General features: G+C 37.1%; 1 protein-coding gene across 1 annotated transcript in view; it reads left to right on the top strand.

Annotated features, from left to right (window-relative positions):
- The window catches only part of GAS2 (growth arrest specific 2), a gene marked incomplete at both ends in the record, with an annotated part of 89,050 nt that overhangs the window by 17,450 nt on the left and 49,575 nt on the right, over positions 1-22,025 (top strand). The window contains 2 exons of the mRNA XM_082317071.1: positions 11,139-11,280; positions 21,103-21,166. Of these exons, the coding sequence (XP_082173197.1) occupies positions 11,139-11,280; positions 21,103-21,166 (206 nt within the window). The remainder of the gene's footprint in view (positions 1-11,138; positions 11,281-21,102; positions 21,167-22,025) is intronic.

Raw genomic sequence — 22,025 nt, 5'->3', positions numbered from 1 at the left:
CATACCCCTCCCTCTGCTCCTGTTTGACATTGCAGAAATAATCAGAATTTGCATCTCAAGGTAGTTGTCACGGAAAAAGCAGTGCAGATTTAAGCAGTTAACTGCCTGTTAGATCCTGCTTTGGAAAATACCCTAATGATTCAGACTGCAAATCAGGTCAAGAGGAGAACCAAACTTCGATTTCTAATAATATCACTTAACTAGAAGACATCTCAGGTTTTTTTAATTAACGTTGTTTTTGTATGGAATACTGATACTTAGACACTTCATAAAATTTGTATTAAAACTGGAAGTTTTCATAACATTTTTACCATTACTTCAGTCCAGGTATTGCAAATAGGGATGGCATATTTTCTGAGAGAAATATATAAAATATATTTTTAGATTTGCTGGATTTGCCTTTTGTGTGAAATGCATTGTAACACTCCTATTATTTATTTTGTTAAGTCTTTATAACGAACTGTAAAAATCTTTGTAACAGATCTTTCTATGGGACTTTTTCTTTAGACTATTAGGAATAGTCTGGAACAGAAATGTAAGATTAAGGACTTCAATGGAAATTAGCATATATATTTAAAAGCTTGAGAAAATATAATTTAGACCAACTATCTTCAGCTTAATTGTGCAATTATTAGGTCGAACTTAGTAGTTTTTAGGGAATAATGAATAAGCAAGAACTACAGAATTTTTGGTCCATTTACCAGTACTGAGTCTTGAACTTAAAATAATGAGCCAAAATTCCTGGAACAATAGCAATGGTGAATATACAGCCATAAGTGATGACTGCAGCGCAGAAGGAGAAAACAGGAGTCACTTTCAGGCATAGACACCAATTTATAGATATCATAATTATGTCTAATTTGTTTATTTAAATAGACATATATTCCCATGTGGGCTTGTATACGTAAATTGGCCCCAAATGCTTCAAGTATACAGTAAAGCTTTGTTCGCAACTGTAGAGGCTGATTTAAGGCTGGTTTGGAAATTTGGCTGTATAGATTAACATTCCAACATGTTTTTCAAATCACGGACATTTTTAAATTCTACGCCAGCTTAGAATTCCCAGGGCTCTAGCAGTTTCCTTGTGGTTTCTAATTGGAAAACTCACAGAAAATCAGATCCTTTATCATAAAGGCAAAGATGTTATTTTTCTTAAAAATGAACATACAGGGCTTTGGAGAATCAGACTTACCTGCAGTGAGCTACATGTGAAATTCTTTCTGAATGTTTTCAGCATCTGTATAAAAAATGATTCTTTGTTAAACATCTGGAAATCCAAAAAGCGAACAGATAAAGCATCTGAAAAAATTCTGTCTTGCTTTAGGCTGCGTAGATCTTTATCACAGTCTTGACACTTGGCTCATGTTAGGTAAAGCACCATTTGGAACTAATCTTTGGAACCCCCCCACCTCGCCTCACACTTCAGAAGGTCACCAAGTGTGAGATTGATCATTGAGAGAAAAGCAGGAGGAAAAGGAAGAGGCACGACTGTCATACATCAGTGTACCCAGCGTTATAATTGTAATCATCAAGGAATTTGAATGGCTGCTTACATTTGCTATGCAGACTGCCAGTGAAAAGTTATCTACTATAATTCTATAGATCAAAGAAATATGTTGGTTATTTGAACTATATTACACCACACTGTAAGTGAAATTATCACACCACGCTGTAAGTGAAACATCTTTTGATATGAGATTTTAGAATCTATAATGTGTTTTGATGGCCTTCAGCTATTCTGACTGAAATTTTCTAAGCATTGTCCTTAGCTTGGGTTCTTCTGGAATGATTAAGGGGAAAAAGTGATTTTGAAATTTCTGAGACTAAAATGAGTTGTTTTTGCCAAAATTTAATATTTTTCATATTTAACTTTATTTTGAGAGAATCATATCCCCTTCAAGAATGCAATGTTTGATAAGACATGATCATGGGTTAATAAGATGCTTTTTGAAATGGGTACTATGAAAATCCACTCAGATTTGAGCAGTTTATATCTCATGGAAAAACTGCTGCTTATGCATGTAGTTGCTATTTACATTCACAGGTCCTTCTGTGTGATGATGGAATAGCCACAAACAACTTACTCAAATGCAATCCTCCTGTTTTTCTCATTAAATTACAATATAAATGATGGAAATTTGGAAACTAGAATTCTTCAACTTCTTCAACTAACTCTGCGTTAATTCAGCTCTGGCTTTTGTGGTTGTGATGGGGAAAAGCTCACAGTCATGTGTCAAAAATAAAGTGTAATTATCGTCTGAAAGGGCAATTGTGAGAATTGCCCCATTCTGTTCTAATCAGATATTATCTAAGAAACTTTTATGAAATGCCAATTTTAAAAACCCCCATCTAAACATAGTTTCTGAAAACCGGAGGTCTATGGACAAAGTACAGAGCATTTATTGAACAGGAATGAACTACGGAATCCCAGGCTTTGCCCCTTGTGTTTGTTTTCAGGAACATTGCAAGGAGGTCTTTGCCATGACTTACCTTAGTGTCTCTTAGTTTCTCTGTTCATAAAATTTTTTTAATTTTGATTGTAGTTTTTCTCTTTAATGTTATTTAATGGTAGTCTCTCTCTTTACTGCTATTACAGCATTAGAAAATAAAACAAACCACCTTTGATTTCTTTTTTTTTTCCTTTTCTTTTTTTTTTTTTTTTTTTTTTTTTTGTGTTTGGCCTGCTAGCGTTCTCAGATTGTAGGTAAGTAGAAGTAATGGCTTTTAATTTGTGGTGCGTACATGCCTGGAGTTTGTACGTTACTTCTACAAGATCTCTGAAAGACTATTAATAAAAGTGAACTTGTCAGTAGACACAGTTATGTTAAACAGTTAGATGTCTGGAAATTTTGACAGTCAATTTATAGACCTCCCCAAGATTTTGGACTATAGTGACTGAATCCCATCCTCAGTTACACAAATTGAGTGGGCAGGAACAGGGTCTGACATCTGTTTAAATGGGCTCTTTGTTGTCAGCTTCCATTAGTTGTGCTTCACCTGCTCTCCAATAGCCAGCCTTTCATAGGTGGTCTTCTGATTCATTCACAACATGTCCCACACGTTTCCTCCTTTAGTTTCTCTTCCCAGACATTTCCAGGTAATTCAGTTGCCGAATATCAGTTGAATCTTAACAGAAATTCATCATGTGTCATATTTTACTGAGGCTTTTGCTTTCAGTTAGTTGGATGTCACTTGTTCTGGGAAATGTGATTTTTGCCTCCATATGTCGAAATGGGCATGTCTCTTGACTACATTTAAATTAATTATTAGTCAAATAATCAAATGTGCTTAAGCTGGTGAATGAAGCTTCTGCCTTGCCAATTTTAGACATTATTTACTTCTGGGTATCCCAGTTGTCTGGTGCATTGTATGGGAATTGAATCATCTCTTGTATTCCTTGGCTTTCTGACACACTGCTAGAAATAGAAGTTGTAGTGTTTCTGTTAAATTAGTTTTTCATAACTATTTATTAACCCCATCTTTTTTGGAATGATAACCAATGTTTTCATTTTTTGCTGTGTGACCAGTAAGCTGTGTCTTGGACAGAACACTTAGAAGAACAAAGCCATGAACAAAATCTTAACTTTTAAAATTATACTGTTGTTAAATTAAGCTTATTCTCCATCTATGCTTGCTCTTAAGAAGTTAAAATTAATGCTGCGTGGAAGAAGTAGGACATGGACCTGTTGGAACGGGTCCAGAGGAGGGCCACAAAGATGATCAGTGGGCCGGAGCACCTCTCCTGTGAGGACAGGCTGAGAGAGTTGGGCTTGTTCAGCCTGGAGAAGAGAAGGCTCCGAGCAGACCTTACACCAGCCTTCCAGTACCTGAAGGTGGCCTACCAGGAAGGCTGGAGAGGGACTCTTGACAAAGGCACATGGTGATAGGACAAGGGGTAATGGCTACAAACTGAAAGAGGGTAGATTTAGCTTGGGTATAAGGAAATAAGTTCTTTACTATGAGGGTGGTGAGGCACTGGAACAGGTTTCCCAGAGAAGCTGTGGATGTCCCATCCCTGGAATTGTTCAAGGCCAGGTTGGATGGGGCTTTGAGCAACCTGGTCTAGTGGAAGGTGTCCGTGCCCATGGCAGGGGGGGTTGGAACTCGGTGATCTTTAAGGTCCCTTCCAACCCAAAGCATTCTGTGATTCTAATAGCATGGCTAAACCATTCACTTAGTTTCCTATTTATTTTAACATTGTAGTCTGTATGTTAATATAAAGCCTTGATGATGTTAATGATTTTTATTGGCATATCATAAATCTGGTAGGTATTCCAAAGTGGTCATAAATGCTTTCTTAGAATCTAGGGAGTTGATAATGAGTGATTTTTGGCTTTTGATGATCTCTGCAGTGATTACATAGGGTAAAAATCTGTTCAACACATGATCTTTAAACTTGAAATCCAACATGCTATTCCACTAAAATGACATCTCTCTACAGTACTTAATATGACAGCGCAAAGGCTGTATTTCACTGAGGGACAATATTTCTCCAGTTGTTCAGTGAATTGCTTAGGTATGCTTTCTTTGTTGTAAGTGCAATGTCATTTTTCATTAATCTGGAAGCTGTTCGTTGGGTTCCATGTCTGTTGAAAAGTTTGGCAATTTTTAGTGATGTCTCCTAAGCCTTCAAAACTTCCATGCTGAGTTTTTGTAGTTTTAAGTTTTCCTGGATTTTAACTTTTATTGAGGCTTTGGGAGGGCTGGGGGAGGATTATAATTTTTTCTTAGGTTTTATTTTTTGCAGTGCGAAATGCTTCATTTTAAATTCCATGTATGTATTTCCATACTCAGAGTTCCTTCTATCCATTTTGCATATGCATTTAGCACATTCTTTTGATTGTTGGTCCAGTTGTTATATTTGGAAAGCATTGTCTCCCATAGTAAATGGGGTAGGGGGAAAACAAAACTGGGCCCACCTGGACAAGGAGTAGTTATTTTCATATTACAGTTTCATTTATTTAATGTCTAGTTCATACCTGTCTATACTTTATGGCTATTCACTAAACCTGAATTTTGGCACCGCAAAGCAGCCTAAGGTAAACTTAATTTTCCTTTGCTGAAATGAGTGTCTGGGACACCACTTCTGTGATTTATAAATGGGATCTGAGACATTTTAGGTTTGAGTTCCTGAAGAATTAAGAATAGCAACGGAATAAATGATGGCTGGGTAGGGGTATTGCCACTCTGTGGTGAAGGCAATTGTGACAGCTCAATAAGAGTAAGTTCTTGTAGCAATGAACTTCAGTTCGCTTATGTTTAACAAAATAATAAAAGACAAGGAGAAAAATCGTATTTACAGAGAAGACTGTGGCAGAACTTCTCTTTTGTATTCCTTATCCTATAAAGCTAATTCATAAGGGAAATGAGGGCTTTTCTAAGAATACCTGAGCAAAATGAGGGAAGAATTTAAGAAGGAAGATAGCAGCTCTGTGGCCAGTAGCAACATTAAAGGCAAAATTGTAAAAAGTTCTGAAATAGATGCATGTTCTATCTAGCTGATATACTCACATTTCAATATGAGTTTATGCTTACGTAACACCAAGCAGTTACGTGAGAGACACCACTGCAGTCAGATACTGCAGTCTCCGTAGTGTAATTTTTCCTCCCTTTTTGGTTAATGTAGGTCATCAGGCGATAAAAGCAAATTTTTCCTGTGAGTGCCTAGCTAACAGTAACCCTCTCCCATAACAAACAAAATTGCTGATCTTTTTCCTTTTATTCAAGTGCGAGTGAGAGTTCAAAAAGTTGTGAAATCATCTATTCAAAGAGTGGGGTATGATTAGGAATCTTCAGAATATGGCTTAATTCTGCTATAGGAAAAAATGGGTTTTTTAATATGTATTTGTGGACCCTCATTTTGGAAAAACAGTACAAAAAATACATTTTTCCATGTGATTTCAGAGCATTGGTGTAAGAGAGTCCCTTTTGGGTTTAGAAGTGAACCTGACAGCATTTTTCCAGGATTGCGTCATATGTTTCACTCACACTTTCACATCCTGCATTAAACCACATGCATGCACATCAACAAGACAAGATTGTAAAGGAGTGTAACTGGGGAACTGTTTTCGTGATATTTGATAGGAGTAATTGCGGCCACTGCTGTTTCAAAGCAACTGCGGTTATACTATACTATGTCAACAAAAGTCACTTTTGCCATATGGAAACCTAATTACTTCAGAATGATCTGTTAGAAAGCACTTTTGAGATAGTCAGGCCATTTATACAAATCAGTAAAAAATATTTGTGCATGAAAATTTTCTTAACATAAGAGCTTTCATGTGTTATAGGTTCAACATTACAGTGATAGTTTTGGAAATATTAAAAAAGTAGACTTCTATTTAAAAGGTGGCAGGGAAATTTATTAGGTGATAAGAAAATATGAGTATTTCCCTGTGATTTCTGTGATAAATCTGATCGTGCTATTGTTGAATGGAGAGGAGGTTTTTTTGCTGTTCTCTTCGGCAAGACCCTAATATTGTGGGAAATGGGATGAAATATAGAATGCTACATTTTAGTGAGATCATGCGATGCCAGGGATACTAATCTATGTAGTATTTGTTCCATAAAATGGCTTAAAGCTTTTATTTTTTTCCTTCAATAATGTAGGTTTTTTCCATCTGTAGTCCAGGACATGCCTTGTTTTTACATTTGGGTGTTTGTCACTTCTGCGTTGTTCAGGGCACCTGTTAATCAGACATTTTTTCTGTCACTGTGAAACTAGAGGATATCACAAGTTTGATCAGTTAAGTGTGGTAGTTCTGTACCTAGGCTGCTCTTATTTGCTGTCAGTAGCTGTGACTACAAGAATGTACTTCTAAAAGACACTGTAATCTTTATAATCGTAAAAGAAATGTTGCAAGCTCCGTGAATGTGTAAGTTTCACAGCGAAGCCAGGTTGACTGATGTGTTTAAAGGTCTGTCTTAGTTGTCAAGGTATAGAAGTGTAATTTATGGATAGTCTGTTATGTACGTGAAGCTTTAGATGGTTTATTTGCTGACTCTAACTGCATAGATTTCTGACACATAAACCATCTGTTCTGAATTGCTTTTCTTGAAAGCATTTCTATATTCAGTCATTACGATCTACCTAAATCAGAAGACACAAAATATTTAGAACCAGATTTATTCCTGTGTTGTTAGTACTGGGGAGCAGCAGTGACCCGGGGGAAAACTAGTGTTTTCTGCGTTCCTGCCAGGCATTGCAATGCCTTCCCAACAGCCCCTTAGAAGAAAGCCAGTGTAGGTTCTCCTGTCTATCTCCTCGCTTCTGGCTGCTTTTGCACTGTGGAGGGCATCTGTGCCAAGGAGCAGGTCCTGGTCTCCAGGACCAGTGCTGCAGCCTTGCTCATACCCTGTGGGCTCAGGACCGAGTAGAGCAGAGTGGTTGTGCCCACGCTGGGCCCAGGTCTCCTCTGACTGCCAGGTGGCAGCCACCACCCATATAGCACGATATTTCTTTTTTTTGGTGGGGTTTTTTCCTAGTTCAAATTTCCTGAAATAATATGAAGGCTTTATCACCGCCTTCCAGAACAGCGTTTAATACCCTTAGTATGACATGAAAGAATACAGGCTGGTTATCAGGGGATGTGGCAGGACAAAGTAGTTTAAAGGCACAGAATCAGCTGAGCTGAAATTGGAGAACTGAGTGGAAGGACAGAAACCTGGTATGATTTCCCTTGTAATGCCCTTCTGAGCTGTTCCTGGGCTTATAAACAGTTTTTGTCTTGGAGAAGACTCTCTAGTTTTCTGCAAAGGAGAGCCTGAGAGCAAAGTAACATCCAGGCACTGTGGAAAATCCAGAGAGGATAGCTGAGGAGGGAACTAGGAGATGACATGCTTTGACACTGCGGGTCTGCTTGCAAATGAAAATTAACTGTAGCTTTATCTCCTTTTCATGGCCTCTGAAGTAGCTTATGCACAATTCTGCAAGTGCCGGGAATACTGGAGCTGGCTTCTGTCATCTTGTTCCTGTCACAGTGCTGCTAATCCGTTATAAGGTCACCCAGGATTTGTGCTTTAAATCGGACATAGTCATTCAAAAATTCTAAAGAGTATAGTTTTGTCAGATGTAATTTGTTTGGTTTCCTTATGTTGACCTGTTAACTCAGTTGGTTCAACATCTATGTATCCCTGCAGATACTCTGGTCTAAACAGAGATATGGGAAAAGAATTTAATTCCATTTGATTTTAATGGTGTTAAAGCAATTTATAGCTGCTGGTAATTTGGTTCTGTGAGAATATGATCAAGTATGTTGTCTGTACAGTGGATGTTTTATGTAATCATATTAAGGTACAGTGCTATGAAACGGCACCTCTTTGAATCTACCAACAAGTTAGAGTTGATTATAAACTAGCTATGTATTTCTGAAGAGATTGATTCCACTGAAATACTAAAGACCAAAATAGCTGCTGTCAGGATCTGAGGGAACCAAAGTACGTTAATAGTCATGACCAGCCTCACCTGGGACCCCAACCTGCACTCTCCGCCCATGGCCCAGGAGCCCCCTTTGGCCTCGGCCCGGCTTCTTGCCTGAGCCACGTTGTGGACAGACCACCTCCAGCCTTGCTTCCTATGGCTGGGCTTCGCGGCTGGAGCCTCAGCCTCTGCTGTAGCTTTGCCTCCAGCCTTGTGTCCTGCTGTTTCTGACTCGTCTTCCTGGGCAGACACTAGACCTGACTTGTCACCTTATTTTGTCACAGGGCAGACAGCTAAAGCTGTTATGTCCCTGGCGCTGCTGTCCTCAGGTGCTGTGGGATGGCACTGCCACCGGTGAGGGCTGCCACCGCTTGTGCTGGCGTCACCCTTGGCTGCTGGCTTATCTTCCCTCATGGAGCAGCCCAACCCTTGCTGCTCCCTGCCTGTTTCCCATCTTGCTTCATGCTGCCGTTTAGTAGAAAATCATGAAACAAAAGCCTTGTTTTGACAGCTTTTCTCTGAATGCAGACTGGACTGGTTGACCTTCCTCCAGCAGGCTGCCAGAGAATTTTGTGTGACTCCTTTTAACAGAAGTGGGTGCTTTTTTAAGACTATTAGACTTGTCCAATTAAAATCTTCTGAGAAAGTATGTAGGGAGGGCAGAGGTGGGCAAATGCTGCGTTACTTCTTCCTAAAGGCTGTAAGTCACAAGGGGAAATTCAACCTGTGAAGCAGTCTGTAGAGTATAATGAGAAGTTGCCTCAGGGTACAGATACTCAGTGTTTCTTTGAAGAAATTAGTGTGATGGGAAAAGGGTGCTAGTCTAGAAATGTGTCTAGTGCTAATAGCTTTTATTTATTTTATTTTAAAAAAAACCCTGGTCCGTAAGGAATGGAATACTTTTGTTTGTTTGTTTTCTTTTTTTCCCTCCAGAAGAATGGAGAGGGAATTAAAACAATGGTTAACAACTTTGTGCTCTGATCTGTAAGATTGTTCCATATCTAGAGCCCCTTGGAAGAATTCAGGTTTCATTGGTTTTCACTTATACTGGGTTTATTGAATAGTCATGTGTCCTTCCCTACTTTCTTCCTTCTTCCCCTCCCTAATTGCAGGATGGTCCAGGAGGTGATGTGGTGTCTATGACACAGGGTTTCCTTGGATTTTTTTTTTTTTTTTTAATATGTAAAACTGCTCAGTGTTTTCTGAGAAATAGAAAAGTATTAATATCTTCTTTTAAATATTTTGAAACATAAGCATCATTTTGCAAAACAAGGAAATAAAAGTAAAAAAGTGCAATTGGAATAAGAAACGTGGGGGAATGAGAGCTAGATGGTGATCTGAGGAATAGGTCTAAACATTTATAAAGCATGTGTATATGTCTAAAGCAATTTATAAGCTCCCACTGACATACCGATAGAATAAGTAGAATGGGGTTTATCCCTGTAGCCATTCTATTTGCAGTTTATTTGGTTTATCAGGTATATAGAGGTGAGTAGTTCTGTGCATGTAGATGTATTCTGCAATTACATTGCTGCTATCATATGTCTAATATAAAATAATACATAAACTCTTTCTAAACTGTCTTTAAATACTGACATTAGTATGCTACCAGCAGCTGTTGTAAGGGGAAGCCTACTCCTGTGTCTTTTATTCCCTCGCTGCATTTCCAAGATTTATTTTGGACTGTTAAAAATGGAACTTTGGACATAGACCTAGGAACTAGTAGAGACACCATTTTCAGTTTTCTACCTCTTAGCTCACTTGCCATTGAATAACTACTGACTCCAGAACAGAAGCAAATATTTCATAAATCAGCATAATAGAAAAGCTCCACATTCAAATCAACATGGGGTTTGAATGCCTTCATGATTTAGAGATTTCTACAGTTACGTAGTAACAGTGTTTCATTCTTTCTTCATTTTGCCATGGATGATGGCTATTTTTCATTTGAGGAAAAGAAACCTTAAATGAGAACTAAATGCTCAAGTATTATTTGTATGTGTATCAGTAATTACTATGTACCAATACAAGCAAAAAGCTTGCTGTGGTTGTAGCGTATCAGTATCTGAACCAAACAGAGTAATATCGGTAGCAGCTCCTCTGATACCGAAATTGTGGAAATGGAACTACTCAGGTTCAATGAGAGCCTGACTCTGTATTAAACCTTGATCTTGTAGCTACTAGTTTACATTTCTGTGTTGTGCATAGGGGGCTTACGTGTGTTGTTAAATGAGAGACAGTGGTGTTTCTGAAGTGTTTACGGTCTTGAGTTCTCAAGACCTATTGCTTTACACTGTGATTCCCTCCTAACATAGATCTGAAACTAATTCACCTTTAATTTTGCAAAAGTTCAGTTCCTGGATTAAAGTCTGTCTCTATAAATTTTATTTTTTTTTTTAATTCAGTGAACTGGACCAAATGCTAAATCCCAAAATTGTAGTTGCTAATATTGCTAAAAAGTTGCTAATACTGATTCAGCTGTGAACTTCACATCACATAGCCAGTCATGATGGTTTTGAAAAAACTTTGTGATTGACAACTTTGTGCCATTAAATTCACTTCTCATTCTTCTTTGTTTGGAATTTTTTTAATGGACAAAGAAGTATGTTGGTGGCTCTGTAGTCATCCATCTATGCAAAACTTGTATACTGGTTTCAGAATACTTAATTACTATGCTCGCAGGTGTCATTTATCTAAACAGGTAACTTGTGTTTTTCAGACCTTACCAGTAAGGAAGATTCCATGCAAAGCCAATGCTCCTTCAGGGTCTTTTTTTGCACGAGACAACACAGCAAATTTCTTATCCTGGTGCAGAGACGTAGGGGTGGATGATACCTGCCTGTTTGAGTCAGAAGGTTTGGGTACGTATTTGTTTATATAGTAGTTGGTAATTCTAAGTAACTTTTCTTTTGTGTTTTGCCTTGAAAGACAGAATGGCTCTCTTAATAGATCCTGACTCCAAATCTGACCTGTGTCTGACTGTGCTCATCTGAAGCATGAACAAATAAAGTACACATCACTTAAAAATCATTTAAGTCAATTTTAAGAGGAGTCTAAATGAGACAAAAATCTTGCTATAATTTCTTGCACACAGATGACTTCTCACCCTGCACACGCTTTTTTGGTCATGGAATGCTGGTCCTTAGTTCAGTGAAGAAGATGGTCCTTTTCTGTTTAGGGAGAGTAGGATACAGTGCATTCTCGGTTTTGGCTGCAGACGTTTAGCTATTCGTGCAGATTCAATGGGTTGCTCAGGAGGCAAGAAAATATGAAATTTTCTCTGCATCCTACACTGATATTTTTTCTAGCAGATTCCCTTGTACAGCTCTGGACAAAAATTATCCAATGCTAGTGCTTTGGGGTGTTCCATCAAAAGAATTGGACTGCTTAGGAAATCACTGTTCTAATAGTACATATTCTTCATTATTTTAACACTTCTCTCTTCAACGGAAAACTTATGAGACTTACCTCGAGATTTTATTTCAGCCAAATATTATGAAATGAAAAGAATCCAATGTTTATTTGTTATCTGAACTCAGATAGAAGTATAAAATAGTTCTGATGATAGATAGCTCAGTTTCTATGGAAGACAAATGAATACGCTGTACTGAATCAAGAGGCTTCTTTGTTCTGTTACTCAAAAGGTCTTTGACTGCCCGGTTGAAGTTCTTATCTGTGTTGCAATTGATCTATTTTTCTTCTTTTACAGTCTTGCTCTTCTAGCACAACTATTCCTGAAACAATTTTTTTCATTTGTCTGTTCTTTTATCCTGTGAGGTTTTTTTTAATTAAATTAAATTATTTTATATATCTAGGAGAAAATGCTTGGCAGAGAAGAAATTAGTATCACAAAGGTGACAAATAGTAAGGATGTATTGTCTCTGTTTTGTTAATTAAATCCTCAAGACGAAATTTTTATTGGACATGGTAAATCATGCAGAAGATGAATAATAGTTGTATTTCCAAAGACTTGAAATTATGGAGAATTTGGACATTGCCTAGGGCAAAGCAATTTGCAAACACAAGAAGGAGGGAGACACAGACCTCCAATGACTGAGATAAGCAGAAGAACCTGTGGTTAATCCAACACTTAAATGAATTGAGACTTTATACTGCTATCATACTCCAATCATAGGTTAACTGTGTAATTGAGAGCGTGTTTATAAGGAATTTTCTCATGCATTATTAAGAAACTAGATCTTGTTTAGAGATGGATTTGGCATAGTTGAAATACCGACATTCCCTGGATAAGTTAATTTTTACACATAACCAGTGCTTTGCCTGCCACAGTACAACACTGAGTGCAAATGCACCTGGAAAGCTGATGTTCAAGATGAATTCCTCTCTCAGAAAACTGAAGTGAAATATGCCCAAATACACAGTGCGCAAACCTGTGCTGTATTAGATATGTTTGATTAGTGACTGATTTTCTTCACTGATTGAAAACTAGGTTCTGTTGATTTCCTTCTCCGAGTGTTACTGTTTATAGAATGTACTTGTTGAAAAGGCTTATGGTGCTGGAAATAGGATGAGGACTTGATAATATTTTGACCTGTTTTCCTCAACTTGAGAAGAGGATAGTGACCATGCCATTTCTAAAAAAGATAAAAATAGAAGCTACTGTTCTCCCTCAGTTTGAGCTAGAACTCTTAAAAGTTTTGATTTAATTTGAGGTTTTTCTAATGCCTTAGAAATAATGATGGATCATAACAGTTGCCGATCTAAAGCTTTTCTGTTCCTCTCTCTCCCACAAATCCCTTCTCCACTGCACAGGAAACAAAAATTCAGCAAAAGTAAGTAATATCAAAGGTTCTATTCAAAGTGGTGAGAAACATGTGTGAATGACATCGAAGTGTTCACACTGCCTCATGGAAATCTGCTGTAATTTTAATAATAAATAATTGTGGTGAAATTATGGTTACAGAGGTTTCTGTGTTTTCTTGTGGGTTGTCGTCCCCCCCCCCCCCCCCCCCATGTCTAATAAACTGTATTGATGTGTAAATTGCTAATGATAAAGCAACTATTTTCTGTCTATATTGAGGAACCTTACTGTGTTAATGTTCGTAATTAACTTGATTTTTATCCTCCTTTTTTAGTCTATTCTACCTGCCTTGTGGTATGTAAATACTGTATTATCTAATTAGATGCACATAGTGATATTTTCTTCATGACATTGTATCACATGTAACATTCCTGAGGCCTCTTTCTGGCAAATTTGTATTCTAACATTGTAAGAATAATTTTGAAGATTTATTGCACTGAAACATTTGAATCATGGATTTATAACGCTACTGATTTAAAAAAAAAAAAGCCCCAAGTCTATTCAGAAATCAGAATTAGATATACATTAGCTAAGAAATTATTAATTGCTGTTATTTCTCATTACTTAAACATATGTCCTCATCCTAATGAGTTCTGAAGTCTTTGAAATCATGCAAGTATAACTGCACGTTGACGCATCCAACACTCCCACTTTTTTAGCACTCAGATTGAAGTCGTATGAAGGTATTCCTCACTGGCAGGGAACTGTGGCAAGCAGGCACTATAGCAGATAGGTGCAGTCCATGCCTGAGGAGCCTGCGGGCGAGTGATACAAACGGGAATCCTGAGTGTTCCTAGAAGCTTGGTTCTGCAAAACCTTAACATTCTAGGGCTGATCCAGACAAGCAAGTGAGTAGACCTACTCCAGTCACTTTGTGTGCTTGTCCATTGCTTCTGGAATGACTTAGTAATTTATTTAATTATCTAAAGTTAATTTATTTAATTGTCCAAAGTTAAGCACGGATTCAAATGCTTTTTTGGATTTAGGCTATCCAGCTGAGGTAAACAAGGAAACAGGATCAAAGTCTTTCTTCAAAATAAATAGAAGGAAAAAAAAAGCCGTATTTGTTACGCTGGTAGATATGTTTTTGCCTTCTAATTAGTAGAGTTACTTTAAAGATCCTTGAAAGAGATCAGTAGAGAGCTCGAAAGTTTGAAAACAATGCATTTGTACTACTAACCTGTAGTTAGTAGTCTATAATATGATACATTTTGTCTTACTGCATGTTATGATGCTTTAATGTAGTTTAGAAAACAACTTGGAAATATAGTTTTCCGTAAAGATTTATAATACAGCCAGCGCTGACTGGTAGCAATCTGTATGTATTTTGCCCTTTGCACTTATCTTAATGCAGAGACGTGGCAGGAAAGTCTCAGAGTTAATGCCTCTGCAAAGAAAAGGTGAATGCTGTGCCTGTTGTATGAGCTGCAGAAAGGACATTAGCATCTGTCACAAACATAGCAACATGGTATGTAGGGATAGTCTTGAATGCTGCAAAATAGAGGGGGACTCTGCGTGCTCCCTGCACTCATGGACCGATTTAGCATGCTTTTCATAATTGTTATTTATATAGTTAGTGTATTTAAGGAACAAGGAATTAGCTTTGTTGATAACAAAAACTATGATCCAAAGTCCAAACTTTCATCATTTGGGCAAATCCTGCGATACACTGTCTTTGAATGGCGTTCTTAGACATCTCATAAGTCACAATGTGCCCCGTATCTAGGACTTGCAACATAAAGCACTAAATCTTTTCAATCTAAGAAAAGTAATACTGTCTGTAACTCCTCTGTTCCCATGAAATGTGTATTTTGTAAGTTCCCCTTTGTAGGTTTTAGGGCAGGAGACCCACACAGCTATGGTAATTCAATTTATGGAAACATTCTTGATGGAGATATTTGTAATTATGGTGCTCAAGGCTGAAGAGTGTAATACTCGAAGAAAACTCTTCTTGGCCAAATAGTGAGAATGGTAAGATTTTCTATGATTGTTTTAGTTAAGTGAATTTAAAGCTTAAGTTATGAACTCTTTGTTGGTAACATCATGTTGTTGGATGATTATAGGATTTGGAACCAATAAATATTCTGCATCTCTTCTATGATAAAGACTCCACCCGGCAAGAAAAGGGTTTGCCACCAAGTGTGCCAGCATGCTAATGTGTGTTGTTTGTTTTGGGAGTTGTTGGATGATATTGTTCTATTAATGTTTTGTGCTTGTATATTCTGTAATTGTGCGTGTGTACACACAACGTGTGACATGGACTTCTTTTGATGCAGCTTATTGATCATAGAGTTTAATTGGCAGGTTCCCTAAGCAAAGGCATCTAGTGTTTTAGTGGAAATAATAGACTTAAACACAAACACCTCTGATGTCTGTTCTAATGTTGTTTTTTTAAAGTTTTTTTTAAAAAAAAACACTCAAATGTTGATTGCTTAAAAGTATTTTATGCATGGGGTAAAGGATTTTTTAATTAGTACTCTAGTTTATCTAATTTCATATTACAAGATGAAAGTATTTTGACCAGTCTTTCACAGTGACACATCTACAGCTTGTAATAACATGTTACATTTTACATGTCGTTGCATCAGAATAAGGCTTTGTCCTGTCTTTCACAACATTTTACTAAACTACTCATACTGTTTTTGAATATGTCTTGTTTTGAGGACTATAGAAGCATCCTGGACACTGTGTTATTACCATTGGATTAGCATCTTAAATTAATGAATTCCAGTAAATTATTAATGTTTAGATGATCTCTATATTCATTCTAGATAATTCTTTACTGTCCATAGATCTACTGTGTTTGAAACATTAATTGTGTTGAGACTTCCAAAAGTGATAGTGCTGAAATGGGGGGCGGGGGAGCACAACTCCTTGGTTTAAGTATGTCGTAGTAGAACTCTTTGACGCAGAAGCAAGGATATGTTTGGGATAAGTTGAACAGAGTAAGTGTTGCCAAAGCAACATTAAAAAAAAAAGACTACTGTAGGATCAGAAGAAAAAATATTAAAGGAGAAAGTGAAAGACAATAAGAAGAAGGATCAAAGGATCAACCTTTTGAAAAACTTGTGTGAATTCTGATGGCAATTGGAAGCCTATGATAATAAACACTAATCCCCTTTGGAAAATCTCTTTGCTTCTAGTGAGCTAAAAAATGCTGTAGAAGCAGAAATCACATTCAGTTTTTTGATTCAGCTATGCCTGAGATCTTTTAAAAAAAATTATGTTTAGAAGAAAAGCTGACTCCACTAATAATGGTTTATAAAAATGTTAGGCGCCAAGGCTTGAAACTTAGCAGGGAGGTGCAAGAAGTTTGTTCCTGTATCATGGTTGGGTATTCTGCTAGTTTAAAGAAAAAAAAAACAAAAAAAAACCCCAAAAAACCAAGCCACAAACAAAACAAAACCCGTCACATTTGTTCTTGTGAACACTCTCGGTTTAAATGTGCTCAGCAAACGCATGGTCTCCACGTGCAGGGTGTGCTCTGTCTCCTCACAGCCCCAGGGGCTGATCAGCACTGAAAGCAGAGGCTGTTCCTCCTCTGCGCTCTCTGCTTCTCCTGGTAGCACCCAGGCACTGGGGAAGGGAGTGGTGAAGGAGGCAGAAATGTGATGAACAGTAGGTAGGAAAGAAATGAAGTACAAGAGTGGAAAAGAAGGGGTGAGTGATCAGGAGAGGAGGACATATAAAAGGGGAAAGTGGCAGCAACAAGATGGAAGCAGCATGGAGAAAGAAGTTATAGCCAGAGAGGAACAGCGATAAAAGCTTGCTAGGAGCTGAGAGGGAAGTATTGTTGAAAAAGAGTGGCTGGAAGTAGATTGAAAAGATACAGGCAATGAGGACAGCAGATAGGAAGGATTTGAAATGAATGAGATGGAAAGCAAAAGGGTCTGCAACTGTACACGATATCTAAAATAAGCTGGACTTGTATGCACTATTTATAAACATTCACATTGCTTTCTTGTCAAGCAAGTATCATCAGTGAGATTCTCTGGCAAGGTGGATATTTCCATTCATCTTATGCAGTAGATCTGTGTAGTGCATGTGTCTTCTACATTTACAAATTGCCACTTGTTTATAGTCACCTACTTGGATGATTCACCTTGCTAATGTTTGATAGGGGAGGACTGGCCAATGATTCTCCAGGAATATTGTTTTCTTCCATATATGAAAGCATGAAAAATTACAGGCAATTGCATACAAAAATTGTATTAATGCTGTAAAGTGAAGTATTTGGACTATAATTAAGGCTGGCTGTACTACGTTAGTTAAACTATTTCACTGTTATGATACACCTATCAACTTTTCATGTGGTCATGGGCTATTTTTTTTCCCTAAAAGAGCTGTATTCTCTTTAGGATGGACCTTGCTCTGCCAACATCTTGGTATGGTATGGTTCATGAAGTGAAGGAAGCTCTTATTGGTATGTTATTTTCTCCTCCCATGCCTCATTTGTTGCAAAAATCTGAAGATGTTTGCAGAATGATGCAAGATGCTGAAGGATAGTATTCTGATGTTGCTACTGAGTGACGTCGGAAGAAGTGACTATGGCTCTATCACATTGCTCCCACATGCAGCGGGAGGATCCATATCAGACTTTTTAATGCAATCACTAGTTGTGTTGGCTTTGCTTTCATAAAAAGTGTAGCATTAGGAAACTCAGCAATACTCTGGAGATCAGGCAGTAAGTATTTTAAAATAGCACTTAGATAAGTGTGCTTTTTTTTTTGTGTCTTATACCTATACCTTAATTCCATGTATAAGATGGGGATAATAATACTACTTACCTCATAGAAGTGTTAGAGGAATCTTACTTCTTGCTTTTACTTCGAATTCTTCACAGCATACAGTAGCACTGTTGTGGAAATGAATTGCACTGTGTTGAGTGTAGACTTCAAATGATGTGCAGTGAATCGTGTATGTGGCTGTAGATAGAATGAAGATGACTTCTAAGAATAATTTTTCAGCTTCCAGTACTTACTGTGTCTAACTACGTATAAATTGCTACAATTACAGAAAAATCTGTTGCTTAGCAAATGTCTGTTTGCCATGCAGTATGTCTGGGATTAAGTAACTGCTCAGGTCAAAAAGTTGAGGCGGTGCTTTGAAAATATTGATGAACTCAACTTCTATACGTAAAACTAAAAAAAAGTAAGCATAAGAAATGTTTCTTTTTCTGTTTTCTAAATGGAAAAAAGCATAAAGGTAGGGTTTTTTTTTCCGAAAAGCTTAGAAGCCAGCCTTTTGAAAGTGACTGTAAATATCGAGTTCTTTCAGTTATTGTGGAATAGGACCAGACAAAAAGTATCTCAAAATAAATACTCAGAAATCCAAGGCACTCGAAAGTGCTACTTGTTCCAAAAGGCAGTGGTCTTAATTTGCACACTCAAGGTTACACTGAACATTGGAGACAAAGATAGGTGTGGAAATACAGTCTTGTGTCTCTGTGGCTTTTGCTGTAACTCCTGACCAGTCTCTGGCGAGGTGGTAGCCTATTAAACAGTTGCGCTTTTGGAAAAACATGAAAATTTTGGGTTGAGAATCTAAATTACTTCCAGTGGGTATTGCAGTGTACAAAATAACATTTGTTTGTCTCCGAAGTTCCCGAATACATATGCTGGTATAGTCCTCAGGAATGCTAATGTTTTCTTGTTAGAAGTGCTGTGTCACCGTCCCCTTAGCAGATGACCAGATGTTTGTTGTTGTGGTTGGTTATTGCCTGCACAGCTCTTCATCCTCTAACAATGATTTCACTGTGTCACGTTGTTTGATGTGAAATGCATGAAATGTGTCTAGATTATGTTGAGTCAGATTTGCTAAAGGACTTGGAATTTTGTTTGGGTAGCAGAGCTTTAAGCATTGACAGAAAAACGTTTTACTTTTCTTAATCAAATCCTCTTCCATTTCTATTTATGGATCTTTTTGCACATAATGTTACTTGAGCCTCTGTTTCCTCCTCCCTTCCAAAATTTATTCAGATGTGTATACGTGTGAATTGCAATTAAGAAATATTGGACTCCCTTTCTCTATTCCAAAACTGGTTTATTCCATTTATATTTTGGGGGATGTCTTATTTCTTAAAATCAAATTTTGTTTTGGGGCAGTCCCAACTGGTTTGGAACTAAAGCAACAGAATACATTTCTAGAGTCATGGATGTAACACTGTAAAAATACTGATTACTAGTAAAGGAAAATGTTTCATAAATTTATTGTGTTATGGCAAGGAAGAATATAGAGAATAGCTGAATGTCCAAGTCTGCATCTTTCATATTCTTAATAACAGATGGCTGAAGGATAAAAATACTTTTCCCAGTGCAGTGCCATTTTAGTTTTCATGCTCTGCAGTTTCACTTCTGGAAATATATTTGGATGAGACTAGAGGAGAAGAATGCATATGTTTCTAAGTGCTACCTATACACTAGTAAAAGACATTGGGATGAGCATTCAACTCACTCAACTTACCGTACCTTTATTCAAGTCAGTGGAGCTAGAAGCTGAAGTTGTAGAAGCTGAAGATCCGCCCCAGTAGGCGTTAGTTATTTAGAGATGTTTAAGTCTGTGGATTCCCATTCTGGGTCTCATACCTACAGTATAGGACAAAGCAATGACTTTCAAAGCTTTAACTAGACATTGAAATATCTTTTTCAGGTATGGTATTTTTTTCTTCATGCATTTGAGTTAGGTGAGTCTTTAGATAACCAAAATATTTATACAGCAGATGTCTTGACCTTAACTCATTAAAAGCAAATAAATTTTGTTGCTGTTTCTATTTTTCTGCTTTATATAAATATTCACACAATTATTTTTTTGTGTCAATTCAATTTAAAGCATAAGGTACAAATCTTTTGATTGTTGTGGAAATTTCTAAAACCTGAACTTTATCCACAACATGAGGGGTTTACTGCAATAGGTATTTCTGGAGAGAAGATAACGATGTACTCAATTCCTTTTTTCTTTTTTCTTCTTTTTTCCTTTCTGCTTTTTAGACTTTTGTGAAGTTGATTATGCAAAGAGCCACAGGCCTATCCTTATGTATTGATTTTGGATTTTGCTTACATATTTTGCCGGCTTTCTCTACAGAAAATTACCTGTCTTAATTGTGGGGAAAAAAGAAAGAATTATCTTGGATTATGTTGATATTTCTTAATGAGAAGTTCATGCTGTGTTACAGCTGCTTCTGAAGCTTAAAAACTTCAGATCTTGTGTGGAATCCAGGCATGAAAACTTGCATTTATGTGTGTATATATAGAGAAGAAAAGGTTTTGTTGTTTCATTGAGTTTTTTCTATGATGAGCTGAATTCCTACACTATTGTAGTTTCATATTTGCTTTAAGACTAGATCTATAACAAATTCAGGACCAAATTTATAATGAGATATATCTGTGCTAGTGCAATTTGTTATTTTTGTGATTTAAATAGGCTAAGGAAAATAGTGATCTAAAGGATAGGAATTCTCTTGGTTTGTAAAAAGAAAAGTATCACTTTAATGTTATTAATCTATTTTTGACGTTCTACTAGTTTAGTGTTCTGCCAGAGCTCTTGATTTTTTTTGAAATAGTTATGAACTGCTTGCAGGTTATCAAATAGCCGAAATAATTACTCAGTGATTTAGATTTAGAATGATATTTTCAAAGGAACTAAAGGATAACTAAATGGGAACTTGTGAAATCGTCTGCACTCTGAGAACCACTCCTCAATCCCATCCTTTTTATTCCAGTAAAACTCCACTGCAAGCCAAAGAAAACCAAGCTTTATCTGAGTCAAGATTTACAGATGTTGATGATTAGGTTCCATTCACCACTAAGATGTTTAAAATAGCTTTTATTTATAAATGTTTTCCGTCTTCATTTTGCTTTTCCAGTTCTCCACAAGCAGCCAAGAGAAGTGTGCCTTTGTTTGCTGGAACTTGGAAGGATTGCAGCAAGGTAGGTGAAAATATTTAAAGAATGAAGAAATATTTACATTCTTGACAGCAGTGGCTATTGAGAGACTTACTAAATCAGCACATCTCAAGCTAACTTTTATGCTGATTAGGTTCAAGGAGAATGCTTGACTTGATGTCACTCAAGAATATCTTGTGGGCAGTTGTTAACAAATAGAATAAAATCTCTGTGCCATCACCTCAATGAAGGTATTTGTTGGCTGCCGTCATATGAGGAGGGGGAAGAGTGGAGAATTTTTTTCTAAATAAAGCTTTGAACTGTTTCTCCTTCTAACAGTCCGTTCTCTCTATAAACAACTGAGATTTCATTAACTTTACTGATAACAAATTGATCTTCACATGACATAAATCTGACCTAAGCAACACTGACTCTTATTTATTTAAATAAACTTAGCTCTGATTTTCACCAACAGAAGCAATATGCGAATGGAGTTAGCAGTCTGTGTTCTCTGTCAGATGATTCTAGCCAGGCTGGACCCTCAATACGTTGTAGCATTATCTCCGATGTCCAGACAACAGTGACTTTTGCTAGACAATCAAAATGACAGTAATTAGAATGCGATTTTTCCCTTTTTGCAGATACGGAATTAAGCAGCATAGAGCATAAGATCTGCTACAAAATACATGAACAGCAGTGCTGCTGTCCAGTCTTGCATGTAAATCATAGTCGCATTCATCCATGTGTACCAAATTGGAGTGCTTTGCTATTCAAATAGCGTCATTACTTTCAGAAGAATTCCTTGTGCTTACAATCAATGTGAAGGAGACTCCTGTTTATTACTACCTTAAGAACTAGTATTTTCATGTTATAATTGCATTATGGGTAGTCATATTTTGTGAAT

Source organism: Platalea leucorodia (assembly GCF_965183815.1).
Source record: "Platalea leucorodia genome assembly, chromosome: 7".
In the NCBI taxonomy this organism is placed as follows: Eukaryota; Metazoa; Chordata; class Aves; order Pelecaniformes; family Threskiornithidae; genus Platalea; species Platalea leucorodia.
Note: the sequence above shows the minus strand (reverse complement) of the source record. Positions and strands in the feature narration are given on the sequence as shown.